The 21,263-nt window shown below is 39.5% G+C and overlaps 2 protein-coding genes and 2 non-coding genes across 5 annotated transcripts in view; 3 read left to right on the plus strand and 1 right to left on the minus strand.

Moving 5' to 3' along the window:
- gigyf2 (GRB10 interacting GYF protein 2) overlaps positions 1-3,260 on the minus strand; it is a 48,525-nt gene extending 45,265 nt beyond the window's left edge. Inside the window, 1 exon segment of the mRNA XM_034182797.1 lies at positions 3,150-3,260. The gene's annotated coding sequence lies outside the window, so the exon portion shown is untranslated.
- Positions 3,261-4,766: 1,506 nt separating this feature from the next.
- trnap-agg lies at positions 4,767-4,838 on the plus strand. Its single transcript has one exon. It is a non-coding gene; the product is annotated as a tRNA-Pro (tRNA).
- A 114-nt stretch (positions 4,839-4,952) lies between these two features.
- On the plus strand, positions 4,953-5,024 carry trnaw-cca. Its single transcript has one exon. It is a non-coding gene; the product is annotated as a tRNA-Trp (tRNA).
- A 1,665-nt stretch (positions 5,025-6,689) lies between these two features.
- Positions 6,690-19,346, plus strand: kncn (kinocilin). 2 transcript variants are annotated; one of them, XM_034183629.1, is made up of 5 exons: positions 6,690-7,038; positions 12,076-12,144; positions 12,318-12,389; positions 17,143-17,236; positions 19,137-19,346. In XM_034183629.1, coding segments are annotated over exons 1-5 (384 nt in total). In that variant the 5' UTR covers positions 6,690-6,890; the 3' UTR covers positions 19,138-19,346. The 2 variants fall into 2 exon arrangements, with proteins under 2 accessions (XP_034039520.1, XP_034039519.1); XM_034183628.1 differs by having other exon boundaries at positions 6,691-7,038; positions 17,143-17,233; positions 19,139-19,346.
- The last annotated feature ends 1,917 nt before the right edge of the window (positions 19,347-21,263 follow it).

Genomic DNA, 21,263 nt, shown 5'->3' on the forward strand with positions numbered 1-21,263 from the left:
CAAAAGAGTGACGCAGGGAAGTCTGGGGGATTTATGGTTAGTGGAAAGGGAGAGTGATACAGGGGGAGTCTGGGTGACATGGGGTGAGGGATCTGGGGGGGGTGGTTAGGGCAAGGATCTTCAACTCCAGTCCTCGAGGGCCGGTGTCCTACACCTTTTAGATGTGTCCGTGGTCCAACACAACTGAATCAAATGGCTGAATTACCTCCTCAGTATGCAGTCAAGTTCTCCAGAGTGCTGCTAATGACCTCATTATTTGACTCAAGTGTGTTGAGGCAGCAACATCTAAAAGTTGCAGGACACCGGCCCTCGAGGACTGGAGTTGAAGACCCCTGGGTTAGAGAAAGGGAAAGGGTCAAGGCACCTTGACACTTGCACAAATTTGATCCCCACACTGCCGTGCAATTCTCCGTGCCAATGCATCCCACTTTGTCCCGCTTGACGTCACGCTATATAAAATAATCATTTCATAGCTGACGACGCATTTGCTCTCAGAACTTCACTGATGAAACGATTCTCTCATCGCTCCTAGAATCAGAGAAATTATCTACAGCAAAAGGCTGTCTCGTGTGCATTGTGTGATGGAGAACACATTTGGAATCTTGCCTTAAAGGTAATTTTATATATATACGAGGTCTGTCCATAAAGTATCGTACCTTTTTATTTTTTTCAAAAACTATATGGATTTCATTCATGTTTTTACGTCAGACATGCTTGAACCCTCGTGCGCATGCGTGAGTTTTTCCACGCCTGTCGGTGACGTCATTCACCTGTGAGCACGCCTTGTGGAAGGAGTGGTCCCGCCCCCTCGTCGTATTTTCATTGTCTGAAAATGGCGGAATGAAAAGGACTTTTTTCCAGAAGCTGTTAGAGACTGGCACCTGGAAACCATTCGAAAAATGTATCTGGCTTTCAGTGAAAATTTTACGGGCTTCACAGAGAATAAGGACTTTAACTACAGGTTTAAGGACCCCTTTAAGGACGGTCGGTGCGCCGCGCTGTGAGCTGCGACGATGCGGCACAAACCACTGGATCATTTCTAAGCTGATGGCTCTGTGGATACAAGACCGTCGTGTGCTCTTTCTCTGGTTATCACAAGACCTGGACATCAGCCATTTTCCGTCAGATTTCACTTTTAACAAAAGATTTTGTCATGGAAAGCCGCGCGGAGGCTTCGCGCATCACGACCGATTCGCTGATGAAGCGAGACAAAGGAACACCTCCATTTCGGAGTGTTAGAGGACAAGTTGGGACATGTCCAGCTCTCCACAAGTTCTTTTATACTCACTCGACTGGTAAGCACTGAAAGCCGAGATAGACATGTCCCAACTTCAGGGTTCAAGCATGTCTGATGTAAAAACATATGAATGAAATCCATATAGTTTTTGAAAAAAATAAAAAGGTACGATACTTTATGGACAGACCTCGTGTATATATAGTAATAAATTGGCAAAACTACTGCATTTTCATTCCTTCTCATGAGTTAGATCATCTATCTGTAAAATTATGTTTATTATAGATGCAACATCTAATCATAATCGTTCTGAAGCCCTGCACGTAATGATACGCTTTGACACGCAGTGATGCAGTGTTTTTGATTAGGTTGCACAATGTTCGTGACGAGTTCACAAAATTTTCTGTTTACTGGCACACAGCCGTGCACAGTTCAAGCATGGCACGTTTACTCACTAGCATGCCAGATTGCATGCCAGCATGGGGATCAAATTCGTGCAAGTGTCAAGGTGTCTTTAGGTTAATGTTGGGGTTTGGGGAAGAGGTAAGGTTACAAATAGAAAAATAAAAATATTAAAAACCTAGTGAGCCGCTAAAGTGGGTCACATGATGATGTCATTGCGCTCAACCAAGCACAGTGTGTTACAGACAACTAGCCAAAGTAAGTCCTCTTCTCCTCACGGAAGAGTATCCACTGGCTATCTAAAATTCAACTAATGGATCAGGACTCAATATCAACAGATATGTGATATTAAATGACACGGATCTTGATCTGGGGGAAAAAAAAATCATAGTAATAGTTAAAAAAAAATCTTCAGACGTCCTTAATGACGAAAAGCCTTTATCAACTTAAAATAAATAAACAAAAACAGTTGGTGAGTGGCAGAACAAGCAGCATGATGTGGCCATATGGAAGCTAGTGAGCCACATGTAAACTGGCATGGTAATAAATGGAGCAGCAACGTCACGTGTTAACTGTAGCATCAAAACTGACACGATGTCAGATTTTAATGACAATCAGAAGCCTGTCAAATACCGCCAACTACACCATTATGTCCACAACTCGGTCTTTTTTTTTTTTTTTTTTAGCAACTCAGGACAAATATGTTTTTGGAGTTGATTGGGGGGAGGAGGGGGGGGTGACTGGCGATAAACTACTTATAGACTTATACAGTCAATTAAACAGCTAAAATAACCAAAAGTCCGGAAATACAGTAGCGTGAACCAACTTGCACTATAACGCTTCCAACTTAAGAAAGTCGTACTTTAGGAAGCTCACTTTTTAGCTTGTTACGAGTAGTGATGTGGAATCATCCCAAGTTAGTTCATGCTGCTAACGATTCACAATTAAAGTGTCACTACCCGACACATTATCTTCACCAAGAAATCGGACAGCTTAGTTTTTCAGACGCGATAGTTTTTACCGAAAGCCAAGTGTCAGCGTTAGCCCCATGCTACTGCCACACCAAGGTGTATCACGCTAACACGGTAGCTATGCTAACGCAGCTAATGCTGCCAGTTACAGATATAAACTCCCGTCACGAATAACTGCCAGTTTAGTATGCAAAATAATAAACCTCCTGTCACACCCGTGTGTACGCCAAAAAACAGAATACTGACAAATAAAGCACAATTTAGCCTCCATCTCTTAACGCTGGGAGCTATCACGGACTTAGCTTAGCAGCGCGGGGCCTCCGGAGAAGCACTAACGACAGCGCCTTTTCCTCGTCCAAGCGGCCCGCAGGTTACACACGGTGACACCGAAGCAACACACACTGGAGCCCGGTGCTGCGAGGCCAAGTAAACATGATGGTTCGAGTGCAGTACCCCGAGTATCGCAGCTGATCAGAATATGACTGTTTGACGTGGCTTTTTGCTTGGAAGCCCGATAGTGTGTTGTACTTTGGCTGTCTTACCTCTGCTTGCTGTGACAGCACAAGGTTTGGAGTTAATGCGAGTTATGTGTGTATGTGTGCCTCTCTCTCTGTTTTCCACAAGATGGCTGAGTGTGGGTCACATGACAAGCGATAAAATCCGTGGAAAGATTTGCTGACTCGTACGACACACAGAAACAAACCACCACCACTGAATATTATTTTTCTCGTGCTGTGTAGTTTATAACGTTGTAGTGCTCTATGTCAAACGAAATGAAGCTTAAAGAAAGTGTCTATTTAGTCAGAGGGATGTATCTTTCGGGACCGATTGACTCCTTATAAACGAATCTTTGAAACAAGAGTCAGTCTCCTCTGTCAAAGAGTCGTTCATTTGATTCTTCTTTTTATTCACAGTTTTTTTTTTTTTTTTTTTTTTTTTTTTTTACAAAAGCTCAAATGCTGCATTCACATGATGGTGGTAGAAAAACATCTACAACAGTTATTACAGCAGAATCAATGTTGCCTGACATGAGATTCCATAACTTTGTGTTAATAAGACAAACAATAATTTACTTCCTTGAAAGAATTTTTAGTATTTTACACAAGGTTGTTCAACACAATTTGTAAATTGTGGGAGTGCGCCAAACTGAAGCAGAAATGTTTTTTTTTTTTTTAATTTCCAAAAACTTTTGTGCATTTCTCAAAAATTAATCCTAACCCTAAACCTTGACCTCATCCCAACTCTAACCCTAAATCATTTATAAGACAAGATAAGATAAGATCAACATTATTTGTCTCAAAGGAAATTATTTTGCCAGAGTTCTGAAACAATAAACAGTGAAAGATGCTTTTTGGAGGGTTTTATTGTTTTGTTTGTTTGTTTGTTTTTTTTACAATAAGTACAACAGTTTATGCAACATGACTGGAAGACATTTGCACATGATGTTTAACAATATTGTACATAACTCTGAGTAACTGAATAACTCTGTTCATTATGTATTCATCCTTCAGATTGGAGAGGAATTATACAGTCTGACTGCCACAGGTAGGAAAGACTTCCTGTGGCGTGGCACGCAGGGGGTGGGAGGTGTTGTCCAGGATGCTGAGCAGTTTCCTCAACATCCTCCTGTCTGACACCTTTACCACATTATAATGAAATAATTTAATAAAATATTATGATAAAATGATTTAAAAGGTTGTGAGGCAGCTACCATTAAATGAATCATCAACTTTTTAAATAATCAATTAATTATTTTTGAGTCTTTTATATGAATTATTGTGAATACTGCCAACTGGCAGTAACATGAATATCTTTGGGCTGTGAAGAAAACAAGACATTTGACGGTGCCATGTTGACCTCTAGATAACATTGATTGACATTTTCCACTATTTTTGTTTTGTTTTTGTTTACATTTTATGGACCTAACAAGTAATCAAATAATCGATTGATGAATCAGTCCTCTGCCTGACCATGTGATGTTTGAAGTCATTGGACGTTATAATTTTGAGATCAACCGTGTCACGGCTCAGTGGTGCGTTCACATGAAGTAAAAAACAGAATGTGTTGTTTGTTTAATTTTAATTTTTGTTGTTGTTTTGCAAACATACGCGCACACATGTGCATACTCACAAGTATATATGTTAAACTCAAAAAGACGTGGCTCGTTGGTCTAGGGGTATGATTCTCGCTTAGGGTGCGAGAGGTCCCGGGTTCAAATCCCGGACGAGCCCAAGGGTTTTCTTTTCGACATTATTTCAATGAACGATCGAAGGTTGCTATTGCATGCTTTGCGTGTAATTTCACAAAACATAATATCTGAGGGTTTTTTTTTCGTGTGAGTCGTGGGTCTCGTGGCGCAATGGTAGCGCGTCTGACTCCAGATCAGAAGGTTGCGTGTTCAAATCACGTCGGGATCAGTAATTTTTATGTTTTTTTTCTTAATTGTAGAAAATACTTTTGTGTATTCCACTTTCAGGCAGATGCACAATAAGTACTTTCGAATCGTTATAAAAACATGTACAAAAAAGAAAAATGACGTAAAACGCATTGAATAAAATATATCACAAAAATTTAAATATGGTGCATATTTTAATTTTTATACAGTTTCCGCTTTGTGACAGAATCGCGGTTATAAAACTGCGTTAGAGGCAGTTAACCAGGAGAAAATCCGTCGCACTGTAAAGTGAACAGGACGTGAGCTGAAACAAACAAACAAACAAACAAAAAACACGCTTAAAAAATACAGTACTGTCGTACACGACCAAAAAGATCAACACAAGAAACCACGCTGACGTAATGTTTTATCATGTTACATGAGTAAAAATCGAACCGCTATTACTGTGGTTGGTTAGCTCAGTTGGTTAGAGCGTGGTGTCAATAATGTTAAGGTTACAGGTTCGATTCCCGTACGGAATGTTATGATTTTCGTGATTAAAAGTTGCCTTAACCGCAATTCTGTCATTCCTGTGTCAAATTTTAGAAGTTTTTATTAGCCTGTTTTCACTCGTTAAAGTTGCACGGATAACTGATTCTGCATTCTGCATCATAAGTGTATAAAAACCTTTTCATTTTCTATAGGTTATCAGTAGCTTTATGGTTTTTAATCTTTCTTTTTAATATTGCTTGTACAAAACTGTGTTTATGGTTTAAAATGCTTCTTACTGTGCTGTCTTGGAGTTTGTTCAGCACTTTGTTGATTTTTTTTTTTTATTTAAAGTGTTTTATAAATACATTTCTTCTTCTTCTTCTTCTGATCATTATTATTAAATTGAACTAAAGACCCCTCACTCGCCTGTTGACTTAATTATAAGATTACACATATTATTCAGATGTGTTTGTAAGAAACCACAGATGAGTAACGATCCAATAATTCGGATAATTTTGGCTTCTATCGTGAGCGTTCTCTTACTCCAGCCAGATCTGACTGTTGGCCTTACTTAAAAATGTTTTCTTTCTTCATCAGTGGCATCAGATTTTCCTCTTGGACCTGTGTGCATGTGTGTGTTTGTGTTTTAAAGCCTTGCTCATTGTCACCAGCTGTTAATAACAGATACCGACTCTTGACAAAGATGGAGAAAGGAACTGTGTTCTCTTCAGGTACTTTATTACTGTAATATATATATATATATATATATATATATATATATATATATATATATATATATATATATATATATATAAACTCTTCTCCACCGGCATTAATCCTCCTTACCCTCTTTTTCCCTCTGTTGCCATGGATATGCTATTCCTATGGCAACTGTAGGCCTTTGTAGATGGCCTCGGGCTCCCTCCACAGAGGACTCTCCGAACCCTTCATCACACATTCTCTTCAAACTAACTGACAAACCGCACAAGTATATCTGTCGTGTCTGTCCTGCCTTTGTCTCACTCAGAGGGGCTCCTGAGGTGTTCTGCTGAAATAATGTACTGTGAATTTCCTGATTGGATAACGCCTGGAATCAGATTTGCAGCGAGGGTATCGCTGTCATAAGAGTCAGTGCTGCTAGAGGTCTATTTTTCAGTCCTAACAGAAACCAGAGCTCCTTCTTTAATGATGCATGAGACACGTTGAGCAACAGAGCACGAAGACGGAGGCCGCGGTGGAGAAAGTGCTTCTGTGTCAATGAAAGGAAGGGAGGGGCTGTGGTCATGAGGATGACAGTGAATTTGGCACTTGTAGTGAAGGGCCAAGTCAAAGTAGAGAACTTACGTATGTCCTTTATTACTGTCTTATTGTTGTCCTGGTAGGTCTTAGCAGGTGGGCGTCCTCCACTTGCTGCTGAATGACACCGGTCAGCGTCGGGGAGTATCACGGCCTACGGGTGGGCTCAGCCCTACTCAGCATTGTGGCGGGCTGCATCATCATCGGGGTTTCCAGAGAGTGTGATGCTGATGCCGTAGGAGGTATTTTCCTGGGAGCCGGCGGCCTCGGTGAGTGTTGCGCAACAAGCCAAACTTTATCTGTGACACTTGTTGGTTGAGTTCCACACCTCAGTCTCTAAATTAAATACAATCCCAGAGGCCAAAAGGTTAAAGAAGGGGATAATGTATAGTTAGGTGCATAAATAATTAGACAAGCTAAACACAAGGGTTCTTTTCAATACATTTGTCCACTTTTATAGCCAGTTCAGGGATGGATACACAAACATTTTCAAGTCACTATGCAGGTAAATGTGCATATTTACCTCACTAAACTTTTTATAGCAAGCAGTTTACAGTTAGCTGCTTGCCTTAGCCTCACAGGCATCACGTGAGGCATTAAAAAATCATTTGGCGATGAGGGGATCTGTCTGACAGAACATGCATGTCTACCACTGTAGAAGTCCTCTCCATGTTGCTAGAAACTTCTAATAATACAAACTCACATCAGAGAGAGTTGGGACAGTATGGAAAATGCAAAAAAAAAAAAAAAAAAAACATCAGTGCATTTACCTTGACTTCTGTTTCATTGCTAAGTATATGAACCTTAGATATTTCATGTATTATTTTATTTAATTATTTATTCCTTTCTTACTACTTATTTTTTGTCTTTCTGATGCCTGATTCTGTTTTTTCTCTCTGTTTAAGGTGCAGCTCCATCCAGAGATGGGAGATGTATTCGTGTTGGCAATGCTCCTGTCCTGTGCGCCAACAGCAGTTCTTGTATATTTGTCCGTGAATTGTTCTGTGAATTGTTCTGTAATTTATGTTTGTAGCATGGCCCAAGCAGAGGGTCACCCCTTTGAGTCTGGTCTGCTTGAGGTTTCTTCCTCAGAGGGAGTTTTTCCTTACCACTGTTGCTCTGGGGGTTGGTAAGGTTAGACCTTACCTGTGTGAAGCGCTTTGAGGCAACTCTGTTGTGATTTGGCGCTATATAAAGGAAAATAAATTGAAAATTGAAATTACTACCCCTAAACTGCCCCCATCCCAACCTATTTGGAATGTGTTGCAGGTGTATACTAACAAATTAAATGATATTGACCACACAAAAGATGACATATCTTGGGCTCATGCTGTCTGCAATGAAATAGGAGTCAAAGTAAATGTAAGGATTTCTGTGCTATTATTTATTTATTTGCATTTTACATTTTTCCAACTTTTTTCTGATTTGGGGTTGTACAAATAGAGCCCAGGTTGAAAAGTGACAGACTTAGATTTAAAAACCTCATTGGAACTTGACTGCTTACCTTCAATCGATAGACTGTTCTTTTTGACCAAAATACTTTTTGACCAAATTGTCCTGTTTCTGGTCCTAATTAAGCAACATTTTTTTAAGAAGCCATTTCAAATTATTGGGTTCCCAATTTGATGTGGCTTCAGAGGGCGCCCCCTATTGGTGCAGTTTGCTTTTGGCACAGCTGACCTCTGGGTATAAATATGGTCTTGTCTGAAAATCTCAGGTGTTGTCTTATATGATTTTGAATACTTCAGGAAACCAAACGTATTTAAAACACAAGCTAAAGTTCAGTGACGTTTTCCATTCAGCGGGCTTGAAACACACACCCTCTGATCATCTGATATCAGAGCGTAACTGGAACCAGCAGGTTGCCTGAGAACTCTCACTGCCAGATCAACCAGCGTCTCATCAACTTTGCTGGAAACAGAGAGCAAAGGGCAGGACTTTTGATCTCAGGAACACAACCGCAATGAGTAGTTTGTGTGATTTAACATTTGTTCCTGTTTATGTGAGTGTGGATGAATCGAACTGTGCACAGCAGTGCACTAACACATTAACGGGTGCCTGTAAGCGGCATCTAATTATGTGTCTTGGGGCTTACATGCGGCAATGCCTCCTCCAACATGTAGGGTGACTAATGAGTGCGAACAGCGTGTTCTCAGCAGAATGTTTTCACTCCTTTGGCAGTTGCATGACATTTCAAACAGACATGCATCATAGCAACCCTCAAGACCTCTGGAGTTCAATCAAAGTGCTTATAGTCTAGAACTGAAATCAATAAGGGTACTGGATTGGATCAAAGTGCCGCTGAGAGGTTGATATTGCAAACTGAGCATGAAGAAACATAACATATATCTCCTGTCTAAAAGTACACTCAACAAAAATATAAGTGCAACACTTTTGGTTTTGCTCCCATTTTGTATGAGATGAACTCAAAGATCTAAAACTTTTTCCACATACACAATATCACCATTTCCCTCAAATATTGTTCACAAACCAGTCTAAATCTGTGATAGTGAGCACTTCTCCTTTGCTGAGATAATCCATCCCACCTCACAGGTGTGCCATATCAAGATGCTGATTAGACACCATGATTAGTGCACAGGTGTGCCTTAGACTACCCACAATAAAAGGCCACTCTGAAAGGTGCAGTTTTATCACACAGCACAATGCCACAGATGTCGCAAGATTTGAGGGAGCGTGCAATTGGCATGCTGACAGCAGGAATGTCTCCCAGAGCTGTTGCTCATGTATTGAATGTTCATTTCTCTACCATAAGCCGTCTCCAAAGGCGTTTCAGAGAATTTGGCAGTACATCCAACCAGCCTCACAACCGCAGACCACGTGTAACCACACCAGCCCAGGACCTCCACATCCAGCATGTTCACCTCCAAGATTGTCTGAGACCAGCCACTCGGACAGCTGCTGGAACAATCGGTTTGCATAACCAAAGAATTTCTGCACAAACTGTCAGAAACCGTCTCAGGGAAGCTCATCTGCATGCTCGTCGTCCTCATCGGGGTCTCGACCTGACTCCAGTTCATCGTCATAACCGACTTGAGTGGGCAAATGCTCACATTCGCTGGCGTTTGGCACATTGGAGAGGTGTTCTCTTCACGGATGATGCAAAGGAGATGTGTTGCACTGCATGAGGCAAATGGTGGTCCCACCAGATACTGACTGGTATCCCCCCCCAGTAAAACAAAACTGCACCTTTCAGAGTGGCCTTTTATTGTGGACAGTCTAAGGCACACCTGTACACTAATCATGGTGTCTAATCAGTATCTTGATATGGCACACCTGTGAGGTGGGATGGATTATCACAGCAAAGGAGAAGTGCTCACTATCACAGATTTCGACTGGTTTGTGAACAATATTTGAGGGAAATGGTGATATTGTGTATGTGGAAAAAGTTTTAGATCTTTGAGTTCATCTCATACAAAATGGGAGTAAAACCAAAAGTGTTGCGTTTATATTTTGTTGAGTATAGTAAGTCTGCTTTGTTATTATACCGTCTTTAAGTTAAACGTTCGTCAAATTCAGGACCAATGATATAAACTGAATTTACACTCACTGGCGACTTTATTAGGTATACCTGCTTGTACCGGGTTGGACCCCATTTTGCCTTCGGAACTGCCTTAATTCTTTGTGGCATAGATTTAACAAGGTGTTGGAAACATTCCTCAGCGATGTTTGTCCATATTAACATGACAGCATCACAGTTTCCTATTCAACCAGTTTGCCCATTCACCTCTGACCTTTGACATCAACAAGGTATTTTCATCCACACAACTGTCACTCACCGGATATCTTCCGTTCAAAGTCAGTTAAAGCCCATTTCTTCCCCATTCTGATGCTCGGTTTGAACTTCAGCAAGTCATCTTCACCACGTCTAGATGCCTAAATGCATTACGTTGCTGCCATGTGATTGGCTGATTAGCTATTTGTGTTCACAAGCAATTAAACAGGTGTACCTAATACAGTGGCCGGTAAATGGTTTTGTAACCCAGGCTACAGTGAACATCATTCATACTGACTGTACAATTTCAAATGTGTTGTTCTATTCATTCGTTTAATTGAGCATGAGCTCATATTTGCCACATGTTTACTTATTATCTGCTTTTTAGGAGAATTTCACAAAAATTAATAACCAATTTTAATTAAAAACAATGGTGGAGGGGTTGGGCATAGGCTAAGGAAGAATCTGTTAACTTTTGGTGTGGATCTGGTTCAAGGAAAGGCAAACACAATCAAAGCTCAGTTATCAGGATCAAAGTTCACTGATGGATCAAAGACCAGAGTTCAGCTTGAAAGGTGAGTAGTCATCACCATATAACTTCAACAATTAGAGGCAAAGCTCAGGAACAAGATCAAAGTCATCAAGATCATAGGTTAGCAATTAGACACAAAGATGAGGGATGAGGATTAGGGACATGATTATCAGTGTTCAGGATCAAAGATCAAGAATATGATCAAAGATGAGTGATCAGGATCATTCTTTCTTTTTTCTTTTATTGTTTATTTGCTGAGGACAATGCACATTAATGAACACTTTGTACATTTTCATGACATAGTATAAATATGCCAGATTTAGCTAAAAGCTACTTTCCATCTGTAGTCCTCAAGGCTCAGTGTTCAGGTTAAAAGGATAATGATCAGGATCTACATTCAACAATCAGGACCAAAGGTCAGGAACATGGTCAAAGATGGCCAATAGAATGAACGATAAGACTGAAGATCATAGGTCAGTAATCAGAAACAAAGATGAGCAATCAAGATCAGAGTAATGAACAGGATCAAACTTCATCAAAGTTCAGACTCAATCATCAGTATTCAGGTTAAAAAGTCAGTGAACAGGAGTTGAGTGAAACATTCAGATTCAAAGCTCAGCTATCAAGATCAAAGTTCAGTGACTGGGATCAAAGATCAGTGTTCAGGATCAACAATCAAGATTAAGATCATAGGTCAGCAATCAGATACAATGATGACTGAACATGACCAAACTCATGATCTGGATTGAAGGATCCCATGACTGTCTCACTGTTGGTGTACTTTGGTCCAGAGATGCATAATAGTTCAAGATACACCACCTACCAAGACTTTACCCATACCAGGGTTAAAGTGCTTTATACCCCACATATATTCTGGGCTCATCCAGTTGAAAATCCAGGATCTGAACACACACACTGAGATAAGCAAAATTTTCAACGCTAGCGTAATATTAAATTTTGATTTTATTTCAAATGACAATGAGAGTGTGTGTTCACCGAGTGCAGCAAAAAACAACATTCATTCTGCTTTGTCTATTCCAGGCCTGCTCATCTCCATCTACCCCTTCATTAAAGCCTGGCTTAACATCAACCACATTCTTCCGTCCTTCGGTAAATTATTTGTCATCTCCTTATTCACATTTCCACAATTAATTTTTAAGTTTCAAACGGAAACACACTTCAAAATTGTAAGTTTTTAAGATTGTTTCTTTGTGTTCTTGTGTGACTATTTTTTTTTATTAAAATTTCAATATATACAAATATATATTTTTTTAATTTCTCAGGAAACTTCAGAGTTCACCCAGCAGCTGTCAATCCCGCTCCTGAAAATCCAATAGAGGCATTAAAACATGAAGGTGAGTGTGACTGCAGGCTGCAGTATTCCTCATCAATCATTCTGTTTGTGTTTCTTCTGTGCATGCACCTGAGACAACAGCATAAAGATCAAAACCACATCCTAGTGTTGTTAGTAAAGTTGGGGTGGCCATGGACTGGGTTTAAACAGTGTAGCACCCAGACGCACCTGGCAGTTAGATCCATTGTTGCTGACCAGTAATAAATTTATTCAGTTTATGAATAGTCAGACTGACACTTTTCTAGATATAAACCAGACCCCGGGTATGTCTTATGTAACACCAGACACTGGGTATGTCTTATGTAACAATATGGGTGGGAATCCCTCAAGGCTTACTTGAGGGGTCACATTATTTCCAGCTCACCTTTTGAAAAAAAGAAACATACACAGCATATTTTAGAGCTATCCAAGCAGACAAAAGACATTGATACAAAGCTATCGTCTGACTATAGTCCTAAACTATATAAAGAGAGATTATTATTGCAGACTGAATTCTATAATTTATCAGTTAGAGAGACTGAACAGCTTTTGTTTATGTCTAAGTAAACATCATATGAGCACAGTGAAAAAACAAGCAGACTGCTTTCTCACCAACTTAAACAATCAGCGGCTGGTAGAGCCATCCCAAAGATTCAAGTCACATCTGGTGGTACATCCACCTACCCCCCAAACAATAAACGATACCTTTAGGAAGTTCTATAGCGATCTTTACACAAATGACACAAATATATACATGTCTGACATAAACACATTTCTTGATATGATTGACCTTCCGAACATCAGCTTGGAAGTTAAATCTTGTTTGGATTCTGCAATAACATGCCAAGAAATTTCTCAAGCTATCGGCTCTATGCGAAGTGGAAAGGCAGCGGGCCCTGATGGATTCCCTATTGAGTTTTTCCCAAATCATTTTCTTCTAAATTAACTCATATCCTTTGTTTAGCTTTTCAAGAAACAAGAAAACAATTACCAGAAACAATGTCCCAGGCAGTAATTTCAGTTCTTCCTAAAAAGGGGAAAGACCCCATGGACTGTGCTGCCTATCGGCCAATTAGTGTTCTCTGTTCTGACTATAAACCTCTGGCTAAAATTCACTCACAACGGCTCAAAGCAGTTATCTGTAATATCATCTCCCCTGATCAGACAGGTTTTGTGCCAGGCAGGCAGTCTTTTTATAAAATTCACAGACTCTTTAATGTAATCTGTTCCTCTTATTCTCTCCTGGAAGCAGAAGTTCTGCTTTCTCTTGCTGTTCTGGACAGATTTGGGTTTGGCCCAACCAAACCTGAACCTCTCGGATCAGGCTTCTCTATACTGCTCCTAAAGCGTCAGTACAAACCATCTCTACAATTTCAAATTTCTTTCTAATCCACTGTGGTGTGAGGCAGGGCTGCGCTCTTTTGCCATATTTGTTTAACCTAACTATTGAGCCCTTGGCTATCGCTCTTAGGGCGGAGGGGGACATAGCTGGAATCATAAGAGGAGGGGGGGTCGATCCATAAAATCTCTCTATATGAGGATGATCTTCTCCTCTACATATCTAACCTATTAGCATCTTTACCGCAACTTAAAGATATGTTTGATCATTTTGGAAGAATCTCAGGTTACAAATTTATTTTTTCAAAAAGCCTGTTGTTCCCTGTCAATTAAGGTGCTCTCCACTGCCTGTAAAAAGTTAAGAACATAAAAAAAAAATCCAGTTGTTAAAAAATCTCTTTGAGTTTGGTTCCAGTTCAGAAAACATTTCAACTTCAGTGCTACTTGTGGTCATATGCCATTGACTGATAACCATCTCCTGCTTCCCAGAATGACACAGGATTTCAAGTATAGCACAATAAGGATCTGATCTTTTTAGTGACCTGTTCTCAGATGGCACCTTTGTAACATTTGAAACCCTTCAATGAGATGATGATTTACTGAGAACACAATTCTTTAGATACCTTCAGGTCCAAAGTTTTGCCAGAAATCAGTGTTCATTTCCATATATTGCAGGTAAGGACACCCTTAACACTATAATGGACTGGGAACCAGTTGCAAGAGGCAACTTGCTAAATATTGTAGGCTAACGATGTGTCTTTCTTGGACAAAATTCAATTTGTGTGGGGGCAGGCCTCAATAGTGAGATTACAGCCGAGATTTGGGAGCATGCTGTACAGCATATTCACTCAACTTGGCTCTGTCTAAGGCAGAGTCTAATCCAGTTTAAGATACTGCATAGATTGCATCTCACTAAAGTTAAGCTGTCTAGGTTTTATGCAAATACAGATTCTACATGTGTTAGATGTCACCAACAACCTGCAACTACCGGACTTATGTTTTAGGAATGCTCATCCTTACACTCGTTTTGGAGCAGTATTTTTGATGCCTTGTCAAGCATTTGTCAGTTAACAATTAAACCCAGTCTACTAATGGCTGTATTTGGTGTGTCAGACGAGGGCATGAACATTAATATCCCTCAATCTAAGTTTGTGGCCTTCGCTTCGCTCCGGGCTTGGAGGCTTATCTTTCATACATGGAAGTCGGAGAAGCCCCATCATTTATATCTTGGGTTAAAGAAATGTTATCTCTGATTCTACTGGAGAAGCTTAGAAATAATAGATCATCAATACCTGGTCTCTGTTTCTAGAATTCACTATTACTCTTTTGTTTCCTCAACTATGAATGCTCTGTGTTTTCTTTGCCATTCCATATTTCAATTACGATGTTTCGATACTTCTTGAGCCTGTGTGGGCCTGTACACAAACTTTAGATAACACTCATTTGTCATCTTTAACATATTTCTGTGGTGCTGTGTGTTTGGGTAAAATTGTTTGTTCTTATGGTCCTTTAAAAAAATGTGAACATTTATAAATAAAGTTGTAAAAAAAACTCAACTGTGTTCAGAAGGTGGGGTATTGAGGATTTGCTGTTTTAAATGTTCGGTAACACTTGACTTGAAGGTATTGTCATAATTGTGACATGACACTGTCATAACTGTTACATGACACAGTCATGAATGCGTCATAAACATTATATCAATGTCATAAACGTTTATGACTGCTGTCATTATATGTCATTCGTTTTTTGTAATGAGAAGTTGACATTTTTTGGGTTGTCTTGATGATGACAACTTGACATTAATCAAAGTGACATGACCAAAAGTTGTCTTTTGTTATATGGCTGGGGGGGCCTGGCTGCCGGTTTGTTTGTCTTTTGGTTTCCTCCCAGATGGCGTGCGTTTGGGACTGAGTGGCTGTGTTGCTGAGGCTGTCAGGACCTCACCCTGATCACCTGCGACTCGTCAGGACTCACAGCTGTGGTGCATCTGGATGGATTGGAACATGTTGGCATTTAAGACTGGAGTGCACAGTGTGTATTTGCCAGAGACTCGACCTTGTGACCAGACGGGTGAGATCGTCGTCTCGGGAGCCATCTCATCAACAGCGGATGCTGAGAACGTCCAGGTTTGATGCACAGTCTGTGAAAGTGGAGGGGGTGAGGTCTCACGCTCGTCAGCACACTTCCTGAGGTACGTTAGATTTTGTGACTAACAGTTATACAGTCAGTAAATGTGGTGTCCCTCACACCTTATTGTATTGAGCTGTTTGTTAGTCATGTATCAGCTTCCACTGCAGTGGAGTTTTGTGAACTGGATGTTCCATGCCTGCAGGTTGGGAAGCTGATCAGTAATCAAGCCAGGAAGTGTTTGCTGTTTGTACACCTTTAAGTGTTCTGTGTGTAGAGTGTGGACTCACATAATGGTTCCTTCTTTCACAGACTCGGTTGTTGCGGCCACCTGGGGGGTGTCGGCGGGGTCCTTGGGTCCGAAACAGCTTCTGGCTCCGGACCGTTAGCGCTGCTGGGAGCGCACCACGCCAGGCCGCACCTTTTTGTTATATTATCACTGTTATGTATTAAATTCAGTTAGCCTTTGTACCGTGCTCTGCTTATTTCATACTGGGTCCTTCAAACGCTGGTCGGTTCTCCGAGCTGCGTCCGACACATAACATCTTTGGCGTTTTTGGTATGCCAACCTGTCAACTTGTTATAAAAAAAACAAACAAATGACACTTAATGACAGCAGTCATAAACGTTTATGACATTGACATAATATTTATGACACATTCATGACTGTGTCATGTAACAGTTATGACAGTGTCATGTCACTATTATGATGATACCTTCAAGTAAAGTGTTACCAAAGATTCTAAATGCTCTGTTTAATTTTGTCTGAGTCTCTTTCAATATCCTATTTAATAGGAATCCTTTTATTTTTTATATCATTGCTAAACTGATTTTTGAAAACAATATGAAATACTATATTGAAGTAATAATCTAATTGAACATATCAATCAAAGCATAGACCCAAATAACATAAAAAGTGCTTATTATCAACTCTACATGTCGATCAGATATCTTTAATTTGTGCCACGTGGTGTTTGAATGTTTGTATTGGATCAATATTTATATTATTTCTACCTCAAATATTAGAATGTAAGTCATCGGCTCACATGTGGCTCACATATCAGTCTACACAATTCACAACAAACCTAAATGTTTCTGACTCAAAATCAACTTTTTTTTTAATGTTTCCTCGCCTCTGTTATAGTCTCTGGTCAAGGTGATTAGCACAAACGTGACTTTCATTATGATGCACTTGATTTCAGACTATGACGGAGTCAATTTCACACTAATCTGACTGGAACAGTAGCAGTGTTAAATTAACTGTGACAAAGTGTGCAGCAGCTTGATCTGCTTTCCTGTGGGGTTGACAGGGACTCAGAGTCAAATAAATGTGGAACGTTCAAAGAGTCGAATGACCTTTGTGGACAGCGGACCAATGGCTGAGACCAACCCAGAAGAGGGGTAAGTAACGCCAGCAACTGTCTTTAATTTGTTATTGGATTATTTGTACATGCTGTGGGAAAACATGAACAGTAAACATTTTGCAGACGTAGTTTATTCAACTGGTGGTACACGGGAAATAGTGTAGTGTTACGTACTTTCAAAATAGTGTTAAATAGTTTTTTGTTGTTGTTGTTGTTTTAATTAGATCAAGGTGATCAATACAAGCTTTGCTTCTGCATTCACCCTTTCGGCCACATGGGTTCATTGTACGTTATTCTTTTTATGAATTTTATTTTGTCTGTGTTGTTATTCTGTGTGCCGAAAAATAAATTCATTCATTCAATAGCAACAAATAAATAAATAATAAAAATGACAGTTTACATTGTTATTTAACACTATTATAGAGTCATCTTAACACTTTTGAATTAGACTATATGCACTCACTGCAGCAATTGCATTCAAAATAGTGCTAAATGTATCTTTTAGAGTTAAATCAAGTTAACCAACAGTAATATAGCTAGTTTATGCTGTTATTTAACACTATGATAGCATGGAATTAACAATTTTTAATTCAACCATATACACCCACTACAGTGTTAAAATAACACTACACTAGCTGTACTCAAAATAGTGCTTAATTGATTTCATTAGTGTTAAATAAAGTTTACCAACAGTAATGTGTACACTCTTAATTGGGACTATGACAGAGTTGATTTAACACTTTCAAATTACCCTATATACACTTGCTGCAGTGTTAAATGGCTTTCAAAATAGTGTTAAATCAAAGTTGACCAACAGTAATAGAGTTAGGTCACACTATTATTTAAGATTCTGATAGTGGATTTAACATTTTTGAAGTAAACCATTGTCACTTCCTGTAGTGTTAAATTAACACTGCACAGAGGCAATTCTAAAACTGTTAAATCTATTCTGTTATTGTGAATTCAAGTTGACCTGCAGAGGTTTCCAGACTATAAATCATACTGGATTATATTTTGCATCTGTCAGAAAACTGTATCATGAAAAACAAAAAAATAACACTGCACTACTGAGTACATTAAAAATAGTGTTAAATCAATTATATTATTGTCAAATCAAGTTGACCAGCAGTAAAAGAGTTAGGTTACACTGATATTTAAGATTCCAATAGTTGATTTAGCATTTTTAATTACTCCATTTATACTTGCTGCAGTGTTAAATTAACACTACACAGAGTCAGTTCTAAAATTGTTAAATCTATTCTGTTATTGTGAATTCAAGTTGACCTGCAGAGGTTTCCTGACTATAAATCCTACTGGATTATATTTTGCATCTGTCAAAAAACTGTATCATGAAGAAGAAAAAAATAACACTGCGCTACGGAGTACATTAAAAATGGTGTTAAATCAATTTTATTAGTGTTAAATCAAGTTGACCAACAATAACAGAGTTAGGTTACACTGTTTTTAAGATTCCGATAGTTGATTTAGCATTTTTTAATTAGTCGATTGAAACTTGCTGCAGTGTTGCATTAACACTGCACAGGGTAGAATTTAAACTGTTAAATCTATTCTGTTATTGTGAAATCAAGTTAACCTACAGTGTTTTCCAGACTATAAATCATACTGGATTATATATTACATCTGTCAGAAAACTGTATCATGAAGAGAAAAATTAACACAGAGTGCATTCAAAATAGTGTTGAAATGATTCTATTAGTGTTAAATCAAGTTGACTAGCCTTAACAGAGTAAGTCTATGCTATTATTTAAGACTATGATAGAGTCTATTTAGTACTCTTGAATCGCTGTAGTATTGTAATTTAACACTGCAGTATTTACTGTACGTCGTTGATGGCATTTGTCAGAATTTTAAAATGAGATGTATCAGCACATAGATTACACATCATCACTAATCACCGGGATCATGCTTGGGGTTGTTGCAGGACGTCTTCAGACATGCCAGATGTTTTATCGAGACGGACACTTAAGCATTCACCTCCTGATCAAGACTTATCCTGACATCGTGACAGGACCGCGTGAGAAGTGGTTCTTCATTAGGTTTCTTCTGTGTGATGACCGTGTTTTGGTGTGAAGTTGCTGAGATGGCCACATGATACTTCTGCAACTCAATAAACACTTGGAAAGATGAAATGAACCTGTTATGTTGAACTGAAATCATTAGCGCTGTATTTCTGCAATTCGTGACTCCGAGTAAAGCAAATTAGGCACAGTGGACCCACTTCTGCGGCGCTCAGCTCATCATTTGCTCATATGTGATGATGATGAGACATGTGCACGCTTCCCACCCCTCAAATTCTCAAGCTTGTGCTTGTCATTAACAAAATTAAGGTTGCACGTATGCGCTGAGCTACATCCCTGCAGAAGCAGAGTCAGTGCTGCATGGGAGATGGAGTGGGGACAGAACGGGCGACGTGCTGTGAGGCTGAATGCTACATGTGTTGATGGGCCTCAACAGCCTGAGGAGCCGGCGGTGCCTTTGATTGTTAGGCCTCAAATCACAAAGCGTCTGTACGATCACGCAATCGCTCTGTGTCGCTGTGATGTTACGCAACATACAAGGGGCACGAAACTGCACATTGTTCAAATTGAATGACAAACCGAAAACACCTGAATGCAGTTGGCATTCATGGCCATTCTGGCACCACAGCAAACATCTCCCCACCATGCACCCCCTGTTGAGCTTCATATTTTTATTGGTAACGTTGCACACCAGCAGAGATTTACAGCTGCTCTGCTCTGAATCACCCAGCAACCAGGCCCGGACTCTCCCCCACTGTGTGTCTCAGCACACTGGTCAACAGGATTTTTCTTACATTGAGTTTTTTTTTTCCCAACACATTTTGGGGTCATTTGGGGGTGCCGAATCTGAATCTGGTGTTAGTTTTTTTCCAATCACATCACTTTTTAAGATATGAAAACATATTTCTTGTATCAAGCTTTGAAGGAAAAACTGCAGTCTCACACACCTCCTCGCCGCCCTAAACTATACTACGGCTCCTGCTCACTTTTCGCGAAGTTGATTTAAAAACTATGCTTTTGAAGCTGCTTTTGTGCAGGATTAGTGGCATCAAACTTGTGAGTGAATGAGCAACTTTTGTGTAATCCATCAATACGGAACCTGCAGATTGCAAAAAACAAACAAACAAACAAAAACAGGGATGTTATAGAGGAAATCTGAGCTCGGATAGATTCAGCACCACAAAATTACCCTAAACCAGTTCTCAAGTCCATGCAAGATTTTTTTTTTTTAAACCAGCGTTATCTTAGTCAGTTAATAGGACTAAAAGATATAGTGCCACTGGGGGTTTTTTGTTGTTGTTTTTAGATTTAAGTCAGAAAAAGAATTTTCTTTGGCACCACTATAATTTTATTCCTTAGCCTTACCTTAGCCTTTAAAAAGGGATTCATAATATGATAATGCCAATATCACATGGTAACAACCAATCAGAGTAAAGAAAGGCAGCATGATGTCAGCTTGAACAAAATAAACCATGATGGTGGAAAACACCAAGAAACAGCTTATTTCCGTATAAATCTGTTTCTCATATATTTTGTAAATGAAACAAGAAATTAACACTTCTAAATCTAAAAACACTGTGTTTCAAACCAGATAAAAACCTCTGAAGTGATTCACTAGACATCGTATGGATGTCAGCGTGCACACCCCAGGAACGTGCATCACATAAGGTCAAAGATAATCTCTAAACCTCATGCATGCGCACATGCATCAATCTACATCTGGATGACAACATGAAAGAGTCTCAAACGAGGCCCATAAATAACTTAAAAATAACACAATATCATTGATTTTATGAAACAGTCATTCCGATTTTCTATGAGTATTTTACTTGTGAAGGCTTTACAGATTCAGTTTTATAATTTTGTTTATTATTTTCCTATTAAACTTTAGGGGTGGTGGCCAAGTGGTTAATGTGCTTGGTTTCAGTGCAGAAGGTTCCGGGTTCAAATCCCACCCCTGCCACATTTCTCCATGTAATGTGGAGTTGCGTCAGGAAGGGCATCCGGTGTAAAACCTGTGCCAATTCA

This window comes from Thalassophryne amazonica, chromosome 12 (genome assembly GCF_902500255.1).
Source record: "Thalassophryne amazonica chromosome 12, fThaAma1.1, whole genome shotgun sequence".
Lineage (NCBI taxonomy): Eukaryota > Metazoa > Chordata > Actinopteri > Batrachoidiformes > Batrachoididae > Thalassophryne > Thalassophryne amazonica.